A 23,158-nucleotide genomic window follows, 5' to 3' on the forward strand; every position below is an offset into this window, starting at 1 on the left:
AGGGGTGCCAATCAAGTGGGCTGCTTTATCCTGGATGGTGTCAAGCTTCTTGAGTGTTGTGGGAGCTGCGCTCACCCAAGCAAGTGGAAAGTTGCGTCACACTCCTGACTTGTGCCTTGTAGCTGTTCACATGGCAACCGCCACCATTTTAATCTGAGTCAGAGACCCTGTTATTAACATGGCGACAAAGAGGGTGTACGGCAGGAAGATGTTAATCAGCCAAGAATCCAACAAGGCAGGGACAAGGAGATCCTGTCACTCACAATGGCAGACCCACGTGCTGCAGACTCTCAGCCAGATTGACAACCTTGTGATGGGCAAGAGCACAAGCAGGAGGCAGGAGGCCACATGCAGTCAGGGATCTGGCAGTTACTGTGGCTCAGGGTTGCAAGCGACATGGTGTGGGGGTTCAAAGGAAGCCCAATGCTTCCTTCCGGGGCCTCAAAACGCGCCCCTGCTCCACAAGAAAACAAGTCTGGCCCAGTGTGCGGTTGCAGGTTTTGTCTGAAAGGGGAGAGTACGGTGCCCCTCCCTCATTCAGGTTGAAATTCCAGGTCTGATCTTGATGACATAACTGGACCCAATCTGTTTAGAAAACAGAATCCAGCTGTCCCATTTGAAAAAGTAGATTAACGTAGGGACACATGAGAAAGGAATAGGTTTGATGGGGGTAACTGTAACTTGTTAGTTTAACTGCCCCTCAACTTGGTTACTGCCAGGTGGGGCATTTAAATGAGTCTTTGCCCAGGTGTCAGCTGGCTCACATTTCAGGTGAGGATCCACTTGTTTTTCTCAAGTTGACACATGTGCGTGTGACTAGATACCCACATTGTGGCTGCTCCAATCCCAGCCACCCTCCATCACTCAGCTCCCACAAGGTCAGGCTCCCTTTTCTACAAAGCATGTCTATCTCCTTCCACAACGCTCTGCTCGTTGTAACGCTGAAATCCATTGAACACCTGAATACCTCTTCAATTTGGAGCTTCTCCCAACATGACTCTCACTCATGGACAGGATACAAGAACCTGATAACAATCCTTCACTAGTCCCTCTCTCGCTACCTAGTCTGTCAATATCATTGTGCTTAATACCTTAACAATCTTTTCTTCCATGTCCCTCTAAAGCTCCAATTTCCCTGTGCTACATCCATTAATCATTAGCCATAGTCCATGAGAGGCCATGGGCGTAACAGAGACAAATGGATATAGTTTGAGGGGCACCACTCCACATCGAGCCCTGGGGCAAGGCAAGGAGGTAGCTCCCAGGAACTGCTCAGCCAGTACAGGGATTAAATCCACACTGTTGGCATCATTCTTCACTACACTGTAACCATCTAGCCAACAGAGCAACCGCAACTGCATCCCCTATAACCACTCTGTCCCCACCATGTTATATACACCGTAGTAATGACCTGTAACTCACTGCCCATGAGGAGGGTGGAAGTGGAGATGATAAATAATTTCAAGAGGAAATTGGATTGGCAGTTGAAGGAAATATACCTGCAGGGGATTGAGCAGGGAAATGGGACTGACTGGATTGCTGTACAGAGACCTGGCATGGACTCTTTCTGTGCCATTATGACTTTATGACTTTCCCTATGCCCTCACCATGTTAAAATCAATGCTACAGTTCAGGCTGTTCACTGTAGGGCTGAATCCAAAGGCAGGACCACACCTCACAAAGTCAGAGACAGCATGCAGAGAGTGAATGGATCATCATACTGCAGCATTGACAATTACTTTGTTGCGCCAACTTGGCTCAGCTTATAACACTGGCTGTGAGGCACTTTGGGACCTTCTGCAGACATGAAATGGATAGATGTATAAGAGGTTTACTGTCCAACCCTGATCACTCTGATAGGCACCATGTTCATAGGCTATCATTCTGGCTAACTCACAAACTAAATTTACTGTAAGACATGAGTTCACACAGAAGCAAACTGAATCAATAACACAGCAATTTATTTTATTTGTTCTTGTAATGTCAGTGTCACTGGCAAGACTAGCATTTATTGCAAATTCCTATGGATGTAAGATATATATATGTGAAAATATAAATAAATAAAATGGAGCCCGCAGGCACCACAGTCATGATCTCCACTTCTAACTTGCTTATTCCCAGGATTATAGATCTCCTCACTTTCCTTCCTTTTTACAATCTTTCAGATTCTAAACCCAGGCTTAGTGTCACCTATGTATTGATTTATCAAGAGTTCTGTTTTTTTCTTCCCAGTATTATGGATCTCCCGTACTATACATTGTGCCCCTGCACAGGTCTCACTATTTATTCTTCAATAAGGAACCAGCTGGTGAAATCCTTATTAAAAAAAGGGGGCCTTCACAGTGAGGCCCTTGCAGATGAGACTCCTTGTCTAAAACGAACCATGGCAACAGGATTCCCTCTTAAAATAATGCTCCCTCTTTCATAAGGGGTTTTGATAAGGAAGCAGCCTCCTTAAAAGAGCATGCTGGAGGTAAAATTTCTACTTTAAAAAGTGAAACTAGTGAGGAAAATCCCCCTTTAAAAGATAGCCCTGCTACTGAGATTCCCTCCTGCAAACCAGTGCTCACAGTGAGACCCCTCAGGTAGTCAACAAAATGAATCATCAACAGCCCTGGTCAAAAACCACATCTGGTTACTTCTGTATGCAGTAGTCATGACACTCGCCCATCTCTTACCTATTGCCACGATTGGTGTTATGACTGGCACTGCCAAAGGCAGGATGAACAAATAGATATAACGTGGGAAGAAGGGGGCCTTCCAGGTGCTTGAGTCACCCAATCCAATGACATTGGTGTAGGCGTGATGCAGCTTCACATGATTATATGTACCTATCTCCGCTGTGAAAGATCCACAAACCTGAGGAAGATTGACACCTGTAAACATTGAAGCCTGTAAACTGGGAAAGATTGGTATCTGTAAACATTCCCAAACCTGGGAAAGATTGGTATCTGTAAACATTTCTATATTGTGTGTGTGACAGTTCTACTTTTACCAATGTAACTTGATTGAGTCTTTGGCAGTAGAGTGGACGGCACAGCAAACTGGGCACAGTGTAAAACCGCCATAAATTCACTGTCACTCACTTTATGTGTTTACAGCCCTTGATCAGCCTGGAACATGACTTCTTACTAAACCCTGAGAGTAGTACAAAGGGTCAGACTCAAATATTGAGGGTAGGGCAAGAAGGTCATAGAGTCAAACCCTGAATAGGACAAGGAGGTCATTGTGTCAAATATTGAGAGTGGGACATAGGGTCACAGCATCAACCTCCAAGAATAGGACAAAGATCACAGAGGCGCTCCCCACTATTCCCCAATCCACACCCCCATGAGTGTAGTGCAAGGGTCACAAAGTCAAATGGGTCAAACAGCAAAATTAGAATCAAAATATCAGGAATCACACAGAGTAAAAAATTCACTGTGCATAACAGTAATTAAACTCAACTACAGATCTCCACAGTGAACACATAACCTGAGTCAGCATAGATTTATTAAAGGAAAATCGTGTCTAACTAACTTGCTGGAGTTTTTTGAAGAGGTAACAGAGATGGTTGATGAGGGCAAGGTCGTTGATGCGGTGTATATGGACTTCCAAAAGGCATTTGACGCAGTGCCACACAACAGATTTGTGAGGAAAGTTATAGGTCATGGAATAAAAGGGGCAGTAGCAACTTGGATACAAAATTGGCTGAGAAATAGGAAACAGAGAGTAATGGTTAATGGGTACTTTTCGGGCTGGATTCGGGTTTGTAGTGAAGTTGCCCAGAGGTCAGTACTGAGACATTTGATTTTCCCGATATATATAAATGATCTAGATCTTGGTGTGCAGGGGACAATTTCAAAGTTTGCAGATGACACAAAACTTGGGAAAATTGTAAACTGTGAGGAGGACAGTGCAGAACTTCAAAATTACATTGATACATTGGTGGGGTGGGCAGATAGCTGGCAGATGAAATTCAATGAGGAGAAGAGTGAGGTGATACACTCCAGTACAAAGAACATTGAGAGATGGTATAAACTAAAGGATGCTCTTCTAAAGGGTGTGCAGGAGCAGAGAGTCCTGGGTGTATATGTACATAGAACCATAGAAAAATTACAGCACAGAAGGAGGCCATTCGGCCCATCTTGTCCATGCCAGCCCTAGGACACCCAGGTGCCCTTTCTAATCCCACTTTCCTGCACCCGGCCCATAGTCCTGCAGCTTACAGCACTTAAGGTGCAGATCCAGGTACTTTTTAAAAGAGTTTAGAGTTTCTGCCTCTACCACCAACTTGGGCAGCGAATTCCAGACACCCACTACCCTCTGTGTGAAAAAGTTCTTCCTCATGTCACCTCGACACCTTCTGCCACTTATCTTGAATCTATGTCCCCTGGTTCTAGAATTCTCCACCAAGGGAAACAATTTTATCCTGTGCAATCTATCTATTCCCCTCATAACTTTGTACACCTTAATCAAGTCACCTCTCAGCCTTCTTTGTTCGAAGGAAAATAACCCCAACCTATCCAATCTCTCCTCATAGCTACACTTTTCTAACCCTGGCAACATTCTTGTAAACCTCCTCTGCACTCTCTCCAGAGCTATTACGTCCTTTCTGTAATGTGGTGACCAGAACTGCACACAATACTCCAGTTGTGGCCTCACTAATGTTTTATACAATTCCAATATTATATCCTTACTTTTATATTCTATACCTCTGCCAATGAAGAAGAGCATTCCATATGCCTTCTTTACAACATTGTCTACTTGAACTGCTGCCTTCAGGGACCTGTGTACTTGTACGCCAAGATCTCTCACTTCATCAACCCCTCTTAGTACATTCCCATTTATTGTGTAATCCCTGTAACTGTTTGACCTCCCTAAATATATGACCTCTATGTTAAAATCCATCTGCCACTTTACCGCCCACTCCACCAACCCATCTATATCGTTTTGGAGATTATGGCTATCCTCTACACTATCCACTACTCGGCCAATCTTTGTGTCATCTGCAAATTTCCCAATCGTGCCCCCCACGTTCACTTCCAAATTGTTAATATATAACACAAACAGCAAGGGTCCCAACACCGAGCACCGTGGAACACCTCTTGAGACAACTTTGCATTCGCAAGGGCATCCATCGACCATTACCCTCTGTTTCCTGTTACAAAGCCAACCTTTTAATCCAGTTTGCCACATTACCCTGAATCCCATGGGCTTTTACCTTCCTGACCAATCTGCCATGTGGGACCTTGTCAAAATGCCTTGCTAAAATCCATGTACACAACATCCACGGCACTACCTTCATCAACCCTTCTTGTCACTTCCTCAAAGAATTCAATCAAATTTGTGAGGCAAGACTTTACTTTAACAAATCCATGCTGACCATCCCTGACTAGTCCATGCCTTTCCACATGACAGTTAATCCTATCTCTCAGGATTGATTCTACTAATTTGCTCACCACCGATGTAAGACTAACTGGCCTATAATTGTTTGGCATTTCCTTTGATCCCTTTTTAAACAATGGAACTACGTTTGCATTTCTCCAGTCCTCCGGTACCTCCCCTGTATCTAGTGAAGATTGGAAAATCATCCTCAGAGCATCTGCTATCTCTTCCCTGACTTCCTACAGCAGCCTCGGAAACGATCCATCTGGCCCTGGTGACTTATCAACTTTCAAGGATTTCAACCCTTCGAGTACATCCTCTCTCTTTATGACTATCCCATCCAATATCTCACAGTATTCCTCCTGGACTACCATATCTACATCCTCCCTTTCCTTTGTAAACACGGAGACAAAATATTCATTCAAACCCCTTCCCACAGCCTCTGCATCTATACACAAGTTTCCATAGAACCATAGAACTCTACAGCACAGAAAACAGGCCATTCGGCCCTTCTAGTCTGTGCCGAAATATTATTCCGCTAGTCCCATTGACCTGCACCTAGTCCATAACCCTCCAGACCTCTCCCATCCATGTATCTAATTTATTCTTAAAACTTAAGGGTGAGCCCGCATTTACCACGTCAGATGGTAGCTCGTTCCACACTCTCACCACTCTCTGAGTGAAGAAGTTCCCCCTAATGTTCCCCTAAACCTTTCCCCTTTCAACCTAAAGCCATGTCCTCTCGTGTTTATTTCTCCTAATCTAAGTGGAAAGAGCCTACTCTGTCTATACCCCTCACACATCTTCCATCTTCATCTCTGATAGGTCCCACTTTTTCCTTAACCAACCTTTTAGCATTAATGTATTTGTAAAACACCTTTGGGTTATCTTTAACTTTACTTGCTAATCTTTTTTCATGCCCTCTCTTTGATTTCCTTAATTCCTTTTTTACTTCATCCCTGCACTTCCTATATTCGTCTAAGCTACCTGCAGTGCTTAGTTCTTTGTGCCTATCGTACGCTTTCTTTTTCTGTTTCATCTTCCCCTGTATTCCTCTAGACAACCAGGAGGGTTTAGATTTGGCAGTACCACTCTTATTTTTGTAGGGGACATGTCTACTTTGTACAATTAGGATCTCGCTTTTTAGTGCTTCCCACTGGTTTTCCACTGTTTCATCCTCCAGCAGTGCTGTCCAGTCCACCTCAGCCAAGTCCCTTCTCATTTCTGCAAAATTCGCCTTCCCCCAGTTCAAGACTTTTACTCCTGCCTTATCTCTGCGCTTTTCCATGGTAATGCTAAATGTAACTGAATTGTGATCACTGTCCCCAGTTTGGTCGCCAACTGTCACTTCACCCACTTGCCCTTCTTCGTTCCCCAAGACTAGGTCTAGAATTGCATCTCCTCTCGTTGGGTTTGTCACTAATTGGTTGAAAACATTTTCCTGGACACACTGCATGAATTTTTCTCCCTCAGTGCCCCTTATATTGTTTGAATCCCAGTTGATATTAGGATAGTTGAAGTCTCCTACTATTATTGCCCTCTTGTTCTTACAAGCAGAAATTTGCCTACATATTGGGGGTCTGTAGTATACTCCCAGTAGTGTTACAGCCCCTTTTTTATTTCTAAGCTCAATCCATAAAGCCTCTTTGTTGACCCATTCAGTATATCATCCCTTCTCACAACTGGAATTGATTCTTTAACCATTAGTGCTACTCCCCCCTCCTTTTTTATCTCCTACTCTATCGTGCCTGGAGACTCTATCACCAGGGATATTAAACTGCCAGTTTTGTCCCTCCTTTAGCCAGGTCTCCATTATGGCAATGACATCCTGCTGCCATGTGTCTACCTGTGCCCTTAACTCATCTACCTTGTTTGTAATACTCCTTGCATTGAAGTATAAACAGTTTAACCCCGTCAATTTCCCTTGCTGGACACTTTGTAAACTTTGCTTCCCCTGTAACTCCATGTCTATCACAAAGTCTCTAGCTAATGTTCTACCTCTATTTTTCTGATCTGAATCTGACCTATCTGATCCTACTCCTGGGATCCCATCCCCCTGCCACACTAGTTTAAATACTCCCCAACAGAACTAGCAAAAGCCCCCGCAAGGACACTGGTCCCAGCTCTGCCTGGGTGCAGCCCGTCTGGTTTGTACAGGTCCTACCTTCCCCAGAACCGGTCCCAGTGCCTCAAGAATCTGAATCCCTCCCGGCTACACCATCTCTCCAGCCACGTGTTCATTTGGTCTATCCTTTTATTCCTGCCCTCGCTAGCATGTGGAACTGGGAGTAATCCTGAGATTACTACATTTGAGGTCCTGCATTTTAATTTATCCCCTAACATCCTGTACTGAGCTTGCAGGTCCTCATCCCTTAGTTTACCTATGTTGTTGGTACCAATGTGCACCACGACCACTGGCTGTTTACCTTCCCTCCCCAGAATGTCCTGCAGCCGCTCCGTGACATCCTGGACCCTGGCACCAGGGAGGCAACATATCATCCTTGATTCATGTTTGCGGCCACAGAAGCGTCTGTCTGTGCCCCTAACTATTGAACCCCCTTTCACTATAGCCCTGCCACTTGTTTTCCTCCCATCCCTCTGAGCAGCAGAGCCACCCACGGTGCCATGAACTTGGCTGTTGCTGCTTTCCCCTGAGAGGCCATCATCCCCCAACAGTATCCAAAGCGGTATATCTGTTAGAGAGGGGGATGACCACAGGGGACTCCTGCACTACCTTCCTGAGTCTTTTACTGTTCCTGATGGTCACCCATTCCCTTTCTGCCTGTGTAATTTTCACCTGCGGTGTGACCACCTCGCTAAACGTGCTATCCACGACTTGCTCAGCATCGCAGATGCTCCACAATGTGTCCACCCGCAGCTCCAGCTCCGAAATCCGGTTAGCTAGAAACTGCATTTGGACACACCTTCCGCACACATGGTCACCAGGGACGCTGGAAGCGTCCTTCATTTCCCACATCCTGCAGGAGGAGCATATCACGGGTCTGAGTTCTCCTGCCATGACGTCCCTCTCGATTAAGCTAGTTACTCCCTTAAAAAAAATACGCTAGCTCGGGGCTTTATTTATGTTAGCTAGGAACCTTGTTTCTTGACTAATTATACTTGTACAGTACTACTCTATACTTTTTAAAATTTAATTTAACTTAATTAACACATAAGCCATTAAAGGTGGCAGGACAGGTAGAGAGAGCTGTTTCTAAAGCATACAGCACTGCAGGCTTCATTAATAGGGGCATAGAGTACAAGAGCAGGGAGATTATGATGAACTTATATAAGACACTGGTTAAACCTGAGCTGGAGTATTGTGTACACTTTAGGAAGGATGTGAATGTATTGGAGAGAGTGCAGAAGAGGTTTACGAGAATGGTTTAAGGGAAGAGACACTTCAGTTATGAGGAAAGATTGGAGAAGTTGGGACTGTTTCCCTTGGAGAGGAGGAGGCTAAGAGGATATTTGAAAGAAGTTTTCAAAATCATGAGGAGCCTGGACAGAGTAGATAGGGAGAAACTGTTCCTGCTCGTAAATGGATCGAGAACCAGAAGGCACAGTTTTAAAGTGTTTTCCAAAAGAAGCTAACATGAGGTGAGAAAAACCTTTTTCACACAGCGAACAGTTAGGGTTTGGAATGTGCTGCCTGGAAGTGTGGTGGAGGCAGGTTCAACTGAGGCATTCAAGATGGCATTCGATGATTATTTAAATAGAAACAAGATGCAAGGTTACGGGGAAAAGACAGGAGATTGGCACTAAGTTAAAATGCTCAGAGTGGTGCAGACATGATGGGCTAAATGGCTTCCTTCTACACTGTAACAATTCTGTGATTCAGAACCTCAGGTCTCATATTGGGAAGAAAAATCAGACTGCAGGTCTAGGAATGGTCACCCAGCCAGGGGAAGGACACCCAGCCTGAAAAAGGTCACCCAGCTCAGAAAGGTTAGCCAGCCCAGGAAGGGTCACCCAATCCGGAAAGGTCACTTAGCCCGATAAAGGTCAACCAGCCCGAAAAAAGTCACCAGCCCGGAAAGGTTAGCCAGCCTGGGAAGAGTCACCCAGTCCGGAAATGTCACCCAGCCCGATAAAGGTCAACCAGCCCGAAAAAGGTCAACCAGCCCGAAAAAGGTCACCCATCCTGGGAAAGTTCAACCAGCCAGAGAAAAGTCACCCAGTCCGAGAAAAGTCACCCAGTCCGAGAAAAGTCAACCAGTCCGAGAAAAGTCAACCAGTCTGAGAAAAGTCACCCAATCCGGGCAAAGTCACCCAGTCTAAGAAAATTCACCCAGTCCGAGAAAAGTCACCCAGTCCGAGAAAAGTCACCCAGTCCGAGCAAAGTCACTCAGTCCAAGAAAAGTCACCCAGTCCGAGAAAAGTCACCCAGTCCGAGAAAAGTCACCCAGTCCGGGCAAAGTCACCCAGTCTAAGAAAAGTCACCCAGTCTGAGAAAAGTCACCCAGTCCGAGAAAAGTCAACCAGTCTGAGAAAAGTCACCCAGTCCGGGCAAAGTCACCCAGTCCGAGAAAAGTCACCCAGTCCGAGAAAAGTCACCCAGTCCAGGCAAAGTCACCCAGTCCGAGAAAAGTCACCCAGTCCGAGAAAAGTCACCCAGTCCGGGCAAAGTCACCCAGTCCGAGAAAAGTCACCCGGTCTGAGAATAGTCACCCAGTCTGAGAAAAGTCACCCCGTCTGAGAAAAGTCACCCCGTCTGAGAAAAGTCACCCAGTCCGAGAATAGTCACCCAGTCCGAGAATAGTCACCCAGTCCGAGAATAGTCACCCAGTCTGAGAAAAGTCACCCAGTCTGAGAAAAACCACCCAGTCTGAGAAAAGTCACCCAGTCTGAGAAAAGCCACCCAGTCTGAGAAAAGTCACCCAGTCCAGGCAAAGTCACCCAGTCCGAGAAAAGTCACCCAGTCTGAGAAAAGTCACCCAGTCTGGGCCAAGTCACCCAGTCCAAGAAAAGTGACCCAGTCCAAGAAAAGTCACCCGGTCTGAGAAAAGTCACCCAGTCCGGGCAAAGTCACCCAGTCCGAGAAAAGTCACCTAGTCTGAGAAAAGTCACCCAGTCCGAGAAAAGTCACCCAGTCCGGGCAAAGTCACCCAGTCCAAGAAAAGTCACCCAGTCCAAGAAAAGTCACCCAGTCCGGGCAAAGTCACCCAGTCTGAGAAAAGTCACCCAGTCCGGGCGAAGTCACCCAGTCCGAGAAGAGTCACCCAGTCCGGGCAAAGTCACCCAGTCCGAGAAAAGTCACCCAGTCTAAGAATAATCAGCCGGTCTGAGAAAAGTCACTCCGTCTGAGAAAAGTCACCCAGTCTGAGAAAAGTCACCCAGTCCGAGAAAAGTCACCCAGTCTGAGAAAAGTCACCTAGTCTGAGAAAAGTCACCCAGTCTGAGAAAAGTCACCCGGTCTGAGAAAAGTCACCCGGTCTGAGAAAGGTCACCCGGTCTGAGAAGTCAGCCAGTCCGGAAAGTCACCTAGTCTGAGAAATGTCACCCAGTCTGAGAAAAGTCACCTAGTCTGAGAAATGTCACCCAGTCTGAAAAAAGTCACCCAGCCAGTGAAATGTCACCCAGCCCAAGCTGGTGACTCAGTCTGGGCTGGTCACTCAATCCGGTAAAGGTCATCCAGCTTTTATGGGTCACCGTACAGATGATGCAAACTTGCCCGTCCAATTCACTGACGGAAGGAACACAGTCAGTGCATCTCCACCAATGGCTTTCCTTTCCTCTCCCATACCCGCAAATCCAGAGTCTGTCATCCTTGTTCACCACCCATCAATCACCACCTCCCCCCTCACACTCTGCTCCTCATCTCCACACCAGCTCTCAATTACACCAGCGCAGTTACTGAACCTCCACCACTCCCAGTGCTTCCCTGCTGTTAGGCAGCCTCCAAGAGCAGTATAACTACTCCCAGCCCAACATGGGTAAGTGAAGCTCCCACCTCCCATTGCCATTGACTCCATTCCCCTCTGCAGCCACTTGTTCAGGATGAGCCTTGCTGATTGTTTACATACTTCACTTCCATTTATTAGTGTAGTGCTGTGGAGTTTTTTGCAATATGAATTCCATGAAAGGAAATATTCAGACCACCAGTCCTGGTTGAAAAGATCAGGTGGAACCAGAAACAGAATAACAGCCACATGCAATAGAAAGAGGGAAGGATAATAGGGAAGGCGGTGTTGGGAAGAGGAAATGGAAGAGGTGAGAAGGAGACAGCATGTGAGGTAAAGGGAGGGGAGGTGAGCGGGTATGAGGGGAGAAGAGGGGGAGGGGAAAGGGGGGAGAGAATGGGGGCAGATGGGGGGGAGGGAATGTTACCTCCAGTGAAGAGACAAACAACTTTACTTTGAAACGAAAATCATTTGAGAAAAGCCTTAGAGACTCCATTGTCCTTCAAAACACTGACATTTGAGAATGTGCTGATTGTTGACACAGGCTGGGATTGATGGAGCTATGCCAGCACTCTGTGTGAAATCATTCAATAACTCTCCTTCCAGCAACTCCCACTGTCCAGCTCCCACACTCCTCCATTTCTCACTCACTCTACCTTTCTCTCTGGCTTTTTAAGGATGTTCTCTACCTCCCCAATTTCTTGAACCCTCCTCCCTCAAAGGGTACTGAATCCCACAGAGGTATAGCTCCTCTGCTATTCAACCACGGGGTCATTCATCTCTCGTTTGGGGGGATATTGAACTGTTGGTGCATCAAAGACAAGCCCAGTTTCTTCCTCACACACTGCAGTGAACAAGACCGTAAGATGTAGGAGCAGAAGCAGGCCATTTGGCCCATCGAGTCTGCCTCACCATTCAATGATATCATGGCTGATCTGATAATCCTCAACTCCATTTTCCTGCCTTTTCCCCATAACCCTTGATTCCCTTACTGATTAAAAATCTGTCTATCTCAGCCTTGAATATACTTAATAACCCAGCCTCTACAGCCCTCTGAGGTAAAGAATTCCATAGATTCACTACTGTCAGAGAGAAGAAATTCCTCCTCATCTCTGTCTTAAATGGGTGACTCCTTACTCTGAGATTATGCCCTCTGGTCCTAGACTCTCCCACAAGGGGAAACAACCTCTCAGCATCTACCCTGTCAAGCCCCCTAAGAATCTGATATGTTTCAATAAGGTCGCCTCTCATTCTTCTAAACTCCAATGATTACAGGCCCATCCTACTCAACCTCTCCTCATAAGAAAATCCCTCCTTACCCGCGATCAACCTAGTGAACCTTCTCTGGTCTGCCTCCAATGCTAGCATATCTTTCCTAAGATAAGGGGACCAAAACTGTTCACAGTATTCTAGGTGTGATCTAACTAGTGCCTTGTTTAGTTTTAGCAAAACTTCCCTATTTCTATACTCCATTCTCTTTGAAATAAAGGCCAACATTCCATTTGCCTTCCCTATTACCTGCTGAACTTGTATGTTAGCTTTTTGGGATTCATGCATGAGGACTCCCAAATCCCTCCATACTGCAGCTTCCAGGTGTGCGTTCTGACATCATTGCTCGTCATTTTGATATTTGGTTTGGCGGGCGCGTGCCGGAGGTGGCTGCGCGCCTGTCGACCTGTCAACAGCCTATTAAGGCCATTAAAAAAGAAGTTAAAGTTGTTAACAACGCTGCCCGTCCAACCTTAAGGTTGTGTGTGTGTGTGAATCTGTGTATGTGTGTGTGTCTGTGTGTGTGAATCTGTGTATGTGTGTGTGTGAATCTGTATGCGCATATGAATCATTGTATGTGTGTGAATGTGTGTGCGAATGTGTGTGTGTGAATGTGTGTGTGAGTGTGCAAATGCGTGTATCTGTGTGCATGTGTGTGTGCACCTGTGTGCGCGTGTGTGAATCTGTGTATGTGTGTGTGTGTGTCTGTGTGTGTGAATCTGTGTGTGTGTGAACCTGTGTGTGTGAGTGTATGTGTGTGTGAATCTGTGTGTGAATATGTGTGCATGAATGTGTGTGTGTGAATGTGTGGTGTGTGAATGTATGTATATTTGTGTGTGTGTGTGTGTGCGCGTGTGTGTGTGTGTTTGCATATGTGTGTATCTGTTCTTGGGTGTGTGGGTGTCTGTTTGTGTGTGAGCCTGTGTGCGTGAACTTGTGTGTGTGTGTGTGTGTGTGAATCTGTGTATGTGTGTGTGTGTGTGTGAGTGAATCTATGTGTGTGTGTGAGAGAGAGAATCTATGTGTGTGTGTGAATCTGTGTGCATGTGTGTGAATCTGTGTGTGAATCTGTGTGTTTGCATATGAATGAATCTGTGTGTGAATCTGTGCGCATGTATGTGTGTGTGAATCTCTCTATATGGGTGTGTGTGTGTGTGTGTGCGTGTGTGTGAATCTGTGTGTGTGTGAATCTGTGCACGCGTGTGTGTGAATCTATGTGAGTTTGTGTGTGTGTGAATCTGTGTGTGTGAGAGAGAGAACCTATGTGTGTGTGTGTGTGTGAATCTGTGTGTGCATAAATCTGTGTGTTTGCATATGAGTGAATCTGTGTGCATGTATGTGTGTATGAATCTCTCTATATGGGTGTGTGTGTGTATGTGCGTGTGTGTGAATCTGTGTGTGTATGAATCTGTGTGCATGTGTGTGTGTGTGTGCAAATCTGTGTGAATTTCTGTGAGTGTGCATGAATCTCTGTGTGAATCTATGGCGAGAATTTTTAGCTCATTGGGCGGGCGCGTGCCAGACCCGAACAAGTGTAAAATGACACGCGAAGGCTTACGGTTGGCGAGTAGGCGAAAAAGCCAAGTGGCTTTTGGGTTCTTTAGGAAACCTCATCCACGGGCGGGATAAGATTTCCAACAGCTATTAAAAATTAAATAAAAATTTTTAAATTTCATTAATAATATGTCCCTGCTCATGTGACAGACTCAGATGTGGGGACATGCTTTTTAACAATTCAAAATCCTTTATTCTTATTTCTTAAAATCTTCAACTCCCTGAGGCAGCTCTGTGACTCAGGGAGCTTTTCCAGCGCGCACCCATGCGCATACGTGAACTCGCGCGCTCGCCCTCCTCCCCCTCCCCCTCACAGGCAGCGCTAAGCACTTCATTGGCCCGCCAGTGTGAAATCGCGGCCTAGCCCTGATTGTGGGCGGCAGTCGGCTTCCCGACTACTCCCGCCCACCCCCGCCAAGCCCGCCCGACGCGGGCAAAATCCTGGCCCCTGTGTGTGAGTGAGTGTGTGTGTGAGTGTGTGTGAGTGAGTGTGTGTGTGAGTGAGTGTGTGTGTGTGAGTGTGTGTGAGTGTGTGTGTGTGTGAGTGTGTGTGTGAGTGAGTGTGTGTGTGTGAGTGTGTGTGAGTGTGTGTGTGAGTGAGTGTGTGTGTGTGTGAGTGTGTGAGTGAGTGTGTGTGTGAGTGAGAGTGTGTGTGAGTGTGTGTGTGAGTGAGTGTGTGTGTGAGTGAGTGTATGAGTGTGTGTGTGTGTGAGTGTGTGTGTGTGTGAGTGAGTGTGTGAGTGTGTGTGTGTGTGAGTGTGTGTGTGTGTGAGTGTGTGTGAGTGTGTGTGTGTGAGTGTGTGTGAGTGTGTGTGTGTGTGTGTGTGAGTGAGTGTGTGTGTGTGTGAGTGTGTGTGTGTGTGAGTGTGTGAGTGTGTGAGTGTGTGAGTGAGTGTGTGTGTGAGTGAGAGTGTGTGTGAGTGTGTGTGTGAGTGAGTGTGTGTGTGTGAGTGTGTGTGTGAGTGTGTGTGTGTGTGAGTGTGTGTGTGTCTGAGTGTGTGTGTGTGTGTGTGTGTGTGTGTGAGTGTGTGTGTGTGTGAGTGTGTGTGTGTGTGAGTATGTGTGTGAGTGTGTGTGTGTGAGTGTGTGTGTGTGTGAGTGTGTGTGTGTGTGAGTGTGTGTGTGAGTGTGTGTGTGTGTGTGTGTGTGAGTGTGTGTGTGTCTGAGTGTGTGTGTGTGTGTGAGTGTGTGTGTGTGTGTGAGTGTGTGTGTGTGTGAGTGTGTGTGTGAGTGAGTGTGTGTGAGTGAGAGTGTGTGTGTGTGAATCTATGGGGAAAATTTCCCCCCCCATCGGGGATGTTGTGCGGGAGCGGGCGCGGACCCAATCGGCACCCCAATCGGGTCCGCGCCGCCATTTTATGTGGGCGGGCCCACTAAGGCTCGCCCTGCGTGACGCCCACCTGGAAGCACTGGGTGCTCCCTGTGCGGGTGCGAAAGAGCGCAGAAATCTCCCGGAGGCACAGAGCTAAATAAAGAAATCAAAACCTTTTAAAACATGGCCCCTCATGTAGCCAGAACATGTCGATGAATTTTTAAAAAAATTTAATTGAATTTTTAAACACTTCATGAAACCTTATCCCGCCCGTGAATGAGGTTCCATGAAAAATGTGAAGGCCGCCTGTGCTCTTCGCCTGCCCGCTGACCTTAAGGTTGGATGGGCAGCTCATTTTATTAGTTCAATGAGTTTTTAACAGGCCTTAATAGCTGACTCAGCTGCGCGCCTGCTGAACTGAAATTTAAATGACTCGCGGTGACGTCGAAGACTTTGGATTCCCTTTAATATTATCTGCCAGTCTCTGCTCATACTCTCTGTTTGCTTCTCTTATTTCCTGTTCCTCTTCCCCTCTGAATTTTCTATAAACAGCCTGATTCTCACTTTTATTATCCACCTAGCATCTGTCATATGCACTCCTTTCTGCTTCATCTTACTCTCTATCTCTTTCATCATCCAGGGGGCTGTGCTTTTGTCTGTCCTACCTTTCTCCCTCGTGGGAATCTATCTTGACAGTACCTGAGCCATCTCTGCTTTAAAGGCAGCCCGTTGTTTTATTACAGTTTTGCCTGCCAATCTTTGATTCCAATTTACCTGGGACAGATGCATTCTCATCCCACTGAGATCAGCCCTTCCCCAATTAAGTACTTTTACTCTTGATTGCTCTTATGCAATAATTAACCTAAACCTTATGATACTATGATCACTATTTTCTACTGAAAACCTACCAGTTGAATCAAGCACCATTCCACTTTCTTGGGACAGCCACAGATGGGCAATAAATGTTGACTTGTCACCGATGCCCACATCCAGAGAATGAAAATGAATTTTAAAATGTAGGCTCACCCTTGATGGACAGCGCTAGGTGCCACGCGGAGAGTTGGATCTGTGGAACAGAAGCCCAGTAGGATTCACTGCACTCCAGAGAGAATGGGGAACAGTTGAGGGCCAGTTAGTGGAGGGGAGCACCATAAATAATATCAGGTTAAGATGTGATTGCCTGAATTTTATAAGAAATTACAGAAGATGAGTGCCCAAGGAGTTTACAATCAACCTTAAGGGGCTTTTACTGAATCATACAATTGATCTATTGATCTTCTAACCACCATGGCCCTATTAACTGGCTCTGATTGAATAACACATCAATACAGCTCCAACTAAGGGCAACAAGGGAGATAATGCAGATAGGTGGAGTCAAAATATAGATCAGCCCTAATCTAACTGAATAGCAGAGATGACTCGAGGGCTGAATGGCCTCCTCCTGTTCCTATGTAGACGGTGGCACATTAGTTACTCCTTACCATGACTTCATTGTCCAGTTCAGTAACACAGGTTCTCTTACCTCTATAAATAGCACCGCCCAGAGCTTGTTCCAGAATTTGGATTGGCTCAGAGAGTTGTGACTAGCCAAGTGACTCCCTTTCACCGAGACGACAGTGTGAGCTGCACCCAGGAGCAGGATGCCCAGACAGAGCAGGACGAATCTGTCTGAGTGCAGCAGCAAAAAACCTGCAGGACAAACAGGAGCTGTAAATGTGGCACAGTCAAACCCAACCCCCCCCCACTCCCTAGCCCCAGTCCCGGCCGCCCTGTACACTGCACCTGACCCATTTCTCATAGATTCATAATGATCCCACATGCTTTGCTAACCACTCTCTCAATATGTCCTGCCACCTTCAATGATCTATGCACTTATTAGAATTGTGCCATTAACCTATACTGCCTTCTGTCAAAATGCATCGCCTCACACTTCTCTGTAAAAAATTTCTGCTGCTGGCCTACCTACACTCACCTCGCTGACGCTGCCAATTTGGAACACCAACCAGTACCCATACCACTGTGAGTATGAGTGCGTGCATGCTGGTGGACAGCAAACAAGGCTAGTATAGGATGAAAGCAAAATACTGCGGATGCTGGAAATCTGAAATAAAGACAAAAAATGCTGGAAAAACTCAGCAGGTCTGACAGCATCTGTGGAGAGAGAAACAGAGTTAACGTTTTGAGTCTGTATGGGACTCTGCTGTGCTGCCTCTGTGGCCAAACAGCCAGGAGAGACCACCTTGGCCCACCCATGAAGACTGGCTATCCCGGTTCAGGAAGTGCCTCCAGTGTGGACTGAGCACCGACAAGAGATGGGGGACAGGGTTTAACAGGAAGTGTACAAACTAACTCCAGAACTGAAAGGGAAGAACGAATCTCAGCTGGAGTATTGTGTACAGTTCTGGGTGACACATTATAGGAAGGATGTGAACACATTGGAGAGAGTGCAGAAGAAGTTTACAGGAATGGTTCCAGGGATGAGAAACTTCAGCTATGAGAATAGATTGGAGAGGGTGGGACTGTTCTCCCTGGAGAGAAGAAGGTTAAGAGGAGATTTGATGGAGATGTTCAAAATCATGAAGGGGCTGGACAGGGTAGATAGGGAGAAGCTGTTCCCACTCGTAAAATGATCAAGAATGAGAGGGCACAGATCTAAAGTGATTTGCAAAAGAAGCAAATTTGACATGAGAAAAAAACATTTCACACAATGAGTGGTTGGGGTCTGGAATGCACAGCCTGGAAGTGTGGTGGAGGCAGGTTCAATCGAGGCATTCAAAAGGGCATTAGATGATTATTTAAATAGAAACAATGTGCAGGGGTACGGGGAAAAGGCAGGGCAATGGCACCAGGTCATAATGCTCATTTGGAGAGCCGGTGCAGACACGATGGGCCGAATGGCCTCCTTCTGGGCTGTTAAAATTCTGTGATTCCATTAACCTCACTGAGCATTGAACGATGCTGGTATGAACTTTACCCCTATTAAAGATGGAGGAATTTCACATAGACAGGTTTGCTGATCTCTCCCAATATATCCCTGTTTGTGAATAATTACTCTTCCTCCTCCCCGGCACACTTTGTGCTTTGCTTCACGTCCCATCATCAACCAATCACTGAGAAAGCGATCCTCTTGTGGAAATCAAGGCAAAGGGGCTGAGGCCCCACAGAAAGAGGGAGAAGGACGTGCATTTCTATAGCAGCTTTCACCTCAGGACATCCCAAAGCACTTTACAGCTAATGAAGACCTTTTGAACTGTAATCGTTGTTGTATTGTAGGAAACGTGGCAGCCCATTGCGCATGGCAAGATCCCACTAACAATGAGATAAGAAGAAGATAATCTGTGTTAACGATGTCGTTTGAAGGGCAAATATTGGCCAGGATACAGGGCCTCTGCTGCTTTTCTTCAAATAGTGAGACGAGATCGTTTATGCCCATCTGAAAGAGCAGGAGAGACCTCCGTTTAACATCTCATCCAAAAAATGATACCGCTGACAGCACAGCACTCTCTCAGTACTGCACTGGAGTGACAGCCTGGATTATGGCCTCAAGTCTCTGGAGTGCGACTTGTACCCACAACTTGTTGACACAGAGGAGAGGATGCAACTCACTGAGCCTGAAGCTTGCTTAATATTAGATTTAAGTTTAGTCCCAGCAACAAATGAGGAGAACAGAAGGAATTTTTCACACGAAAGGACTTTAGAAAATGGAATCCATTGCTGCAGTGAGACACAGCAACTAAATAAATCATTAAAGACTAGAGGAGAAAGAACAGGGAAACCAGGTAGCAATAGAGGCCTTCACTGTGGAGCAAACAGTGATACAGTTTCGAGTAGCTGAATGGACTCATCTGAGCTGAAATCCAAACCCCTATATCACAGACAGGAGGAATTTAGCGAAACAATTGCGATTTGATGGATTCCGAAATCCAATTTTACTGCAAGCCTCAAGACATCGGTCTAAAGCAGGTCAGATAGGGTCTTCTTAAAAGGTTTCACTTTCATTCATCTCTGTTAAATTTCATCTGCCACATGTCTGCCCATTCCACCAGCCTGTCTATGTCCTTTTGAAGTCTATCATCATCCTCCTCACATTTCAAAACACTTCCAAGTTTGTGTCATCTGCAAGTTTTGGAATTGTGCCCTGCACACACAAGTCTAGGCTATTAAGATAGATCAAGAAAAGCAGAGGTCGGAATAACGTGGGGAACCCCACTATATACCTTCCTCCAGCCAACTTCATATCTATGCTACCACTGTCCCTTTTACTCCACAGGCTTCAACTTTGCTGACAAGCCTATTTGTGGCACTTTATCAAGCCTCTTTTGGAAGGCCATATACACTACATCAATCACATTACCCTCATCTACCCTCTCTCTTCAGGTGTCATGCCCTAAGAGGGCATTGGCAACCATGGACTTCTATGTGTTGGTCCATGGTTATACTTGGCAAGGTGCTGAGTGGCTTGCCATTGCCTTCTGCAGGTTCTAGCTCACCAGGAGATGGTCCCATTCTTACTGCCTGCCAAAGGCACATTAGAAAGATATACATGTGGATATTTAACCTGCTTGACCACATCACTCATGCACCTTCTGGGGCCATCACATCCTGGGGTGGGACTCAAACCCAGACCCTGTGACCTCTATTACCCTCTCTGCTATCTCTTCAAAAAAACTCAATCAAGTTAGTTAAGCACAATTTGTTTTTAACAAATCCATGCTGCCTTTCCCTAATTCGGTGGCCCATAGAATACATCCAGTAGTGTAATGGTACCTCTACTGTTTTTTAGATCTAACCAAATAGATGCTATCCTTGACCACTCTAGGACATCCTCTCCCTTTAGCATTGTGATCAATACTGCCACCCCTCCTCCTTTCTTTCCTTCCCTATTTTTCCCGAACACCTTGCATCCAGGAATGTTTAGAACCCAGTTCTGCTCTTTTTGAGCCAGTTCTCTATTATTACCACATCATCATATCCCCATGTGATTATCTGCAGCTCCAACTCACCAACTTTATTTACATTGCTTCATGTGTTTACATTAATGAGTTGTTAACCTTATTGTACTCCCTTGTATACTGACGTCACATATTACCTTATTATTTCTTACCCTGGTGATATACTTCCCTCCCAATCCCTTGTGAAGCTTGTTTCTCCTTTCTAGTGTTCCATCCTAGTTTCCATCCCACTCCCAAATTGGTTTAAACCCCCTCTCACAGCACTAGCAAACTGCCTGGTTAGGGCATTTGTCCTGGCTCTGTTAAGACACAGCTTTTCCAGACCGTACAGTCCCACCTCCCCCAGAACCGATCCCAATGTCCCAGGAATCTGAAGCCCTCTCTCCTGCACCATCTCTCCAGCCACACGTTCATCTGCTCTAACCTCTGTTTCTATACTCATTAGTGCGTGGCACTGGGGGGTAATCCGAAGGCCGGGATTTTCCGGCCCCGTTGTGGGTGAGGCCTGCCCCAGGCGAGGTGCTACCCCAGCCAGAAGTGACTTGCAGCGGGACCGGAAGATCCCAGCGGTGGCGGGTGGGTGCGGAAAATCCTGCTGGAAGATGACTACTTTAGGTCTTGTTTATACATTTCCTTCTTAACTCCCTAAAATATGCTTGCAGGAGCTCACCCCTCTTTCTTACCTATGGCATTGGTACCTGTGTGGACCACGACAGCTGGCTGTTCACCTTCCCTGTCAGGGTGCTCTGCAGCATTTCAGTGATATCCTTAACCCTGGCACCCAGGGAGGCAACGTACCATCTTAGATTCATGTCTGTTACTGCTGAAATGCCAGTCTGCTTCTCTACTAAATCCTCGATCACTAATCCTTTTCCAATCTTCACCCCGGCCCCTGTGCAGCTGAGTCACCCACAGGACTTGTCCCTGGCTGCACTCCCCGTGAGAACTATTGTCCTCACCAGTACCAGAACTGAATGCCGACTGGAGGAAGCAATGCACTCAGGGAACTCCTGGTCTTCCTTTATTGCCTGGTGGTCACTCATTCCCTCTCTGCCTGCATACTCTTAAGCAGCAGGGCGACCACATACAGAAATGTACTATCCATGTACCTCTCAGCCTCCTGGGTGCAGCACAGTGATGCCTTCTGCTGCTTGAGCTCGAAAACCCAGAGCTGCAGCTCCTCCATTTGGCAGCACTTCCTGCACACGTTGTTGTCCAAGACACAAAAAGTGCCCTGGTGTTCCCACATGGAACAGGATGTGCATTCCATGGAAACTGAAGTGCCCTGCCATGCCTCTATTTATGAGACATGCAGAAGTTCCTGAGGATAGTGTCCTCAGCCCAACCATCTTCAGCTGCTTCATCAATAACCTTCCTTCCATCATACGGTCAGAAGTGGGGATGTTCGCTGATAATTGCACAATGTTCAGCACCATTCGCGACTCCTCAGATACTGAAGCAGTCCATGTCCAAATGCAGCAAGACCTGGACAATATCCAGGCTTGGGCTGATAAGTGGTAAGTAATATTCGCACTACACAAGTGTCTGGCAATGACCATCTCCAACAAGAGAGAATCTAACCATTGCCCCTTGATGTTCAATGGCATTACCATCACTGAATCCCCCACTATCAACATCCTGGGGTTACCATTGACCAGGAAATGAACTGGACTAGCCATATAAATACTGTGGTTACAAGAGCAGGTCAGAGGCTAGGAATCCTGCAGTGAGTAACTCACTTCCTGACTCCACAAAGCCTGTCCACCGTCTACAAGACACAGGTCAGGAGTGTGATGGAATACTCTACTTGCCTGGATGAGTGCAGCTCCAACTGCACTCAAGAAGCTTGACACCATCCAGGACAAAGCAGTCCGCTTGATTAGCACCACATCCACAAACATTCACTCCCTCCACCACCAACGCACAGTAGCAGCAGTGTGCACCATCTACAAGATGCACTGTAGGAATTCACCAAGGCTCCTTAGACAGCACCTTCCAAACCTACCACTACTACCATCTAGAAGGACAAGGGCAGCAGATAGATGGGAACACCTGGAAGTTCCCCTCCAAGCCACTCACCATCCTGACTTGGAAATATATCACAGTTCCTTCACTGTCACTGGGTCAAAATCTTGGAATTCCCTCCCTAACAGCACTGTGGATGTACCTACACCACATGGACTGCAGTGGTTCAAGAAGGCAGCTCACCACCACTTTCTCAAGGGCAATTAGGGATGGGCAATAAATGCTGTCCTAGCCAGCAACGCCCACATCCCAACAATGAAAAAAAAAATAAGCTTAAGATTTAAATAACACATGCCAGCTACTCACCAATCAGCTCCTCCCCTCATGTTGACATCACTTTATTTTATAGAAAGGTTAACTTAAATGTTTTACTTAACTCTTATTATCCATGAATCTCAGATTTTAATCTAATGACACATTAGGAACCCTTTGATGTTGCTGATCCTCCTTACTTAATTTTAACTTTATCCCCCTAGATCTGATTAATTGATTAAATATTGATCATAATTATATTATAAATGATATAACAATGTAAAAATATCAGTTAAAGCGTACATGTTTTATCAAATTGGCTACTTTTAGATTTTATGCCAAATATTTGATCTAGCTTACTTTATAGTGATATATATATTTTTTACCTACAATTTTGCCCTAAGTTGGGGTGGCTCAGTGAGTAAATTTCCTGTCTCTAAACTGGAAGCCCTGTGTTCAAGTCCCATTCCAGGACTTGCCAGCTATAGAGGGACCCTACAGGCAAACCAGTGTGTATCAGTGCC

At 46.1% G+C, this 23,158-nt stretch overlaps 1 protein-coding gene across 1 annotated transcript in view; it reads right to left on the reverse strand.

The window, feature by feature from the left end:
- fads6 (fatty acid desaturase 6) overlaps window positions 1-23,158 on the reverse strand; it is a 37,073-nt gene that overhangs the window by 5,599 nt on the left and 8,316 nt on the right. The window contains exons 2-3 of the mRNA XM_078570827.1: window positions 16,928-17,094; window positions 2,679-2,859 (exon numbers count right to left, since the gene is read on the reverse strand). Coding sequence (XP_078426953.1) covers window positions 2,679-2,859; window positions 16,928-17,094 — 348 coding nt within the window. The remainder of the gene's footprint in view (window positions 1-2,678; window positions 2,860-16,927; window positions 17,095-23,158) is intronic.

Source organism: Cetorhinus maximus, chromosome 24 (genome assembly GCF_964194155.1).
Source record: "Cetorhinus maximus chromosome 24, sCetMax3.hap1.1, whole genome shotgun sequence".
Classification (NCBI taxonomy): Eukaryota; Metazoa; Chordata; class Chondrichthyes; order Lamniformes; family Cetorhinidae; genus Cetorhinus; species Cetorhinus maximus.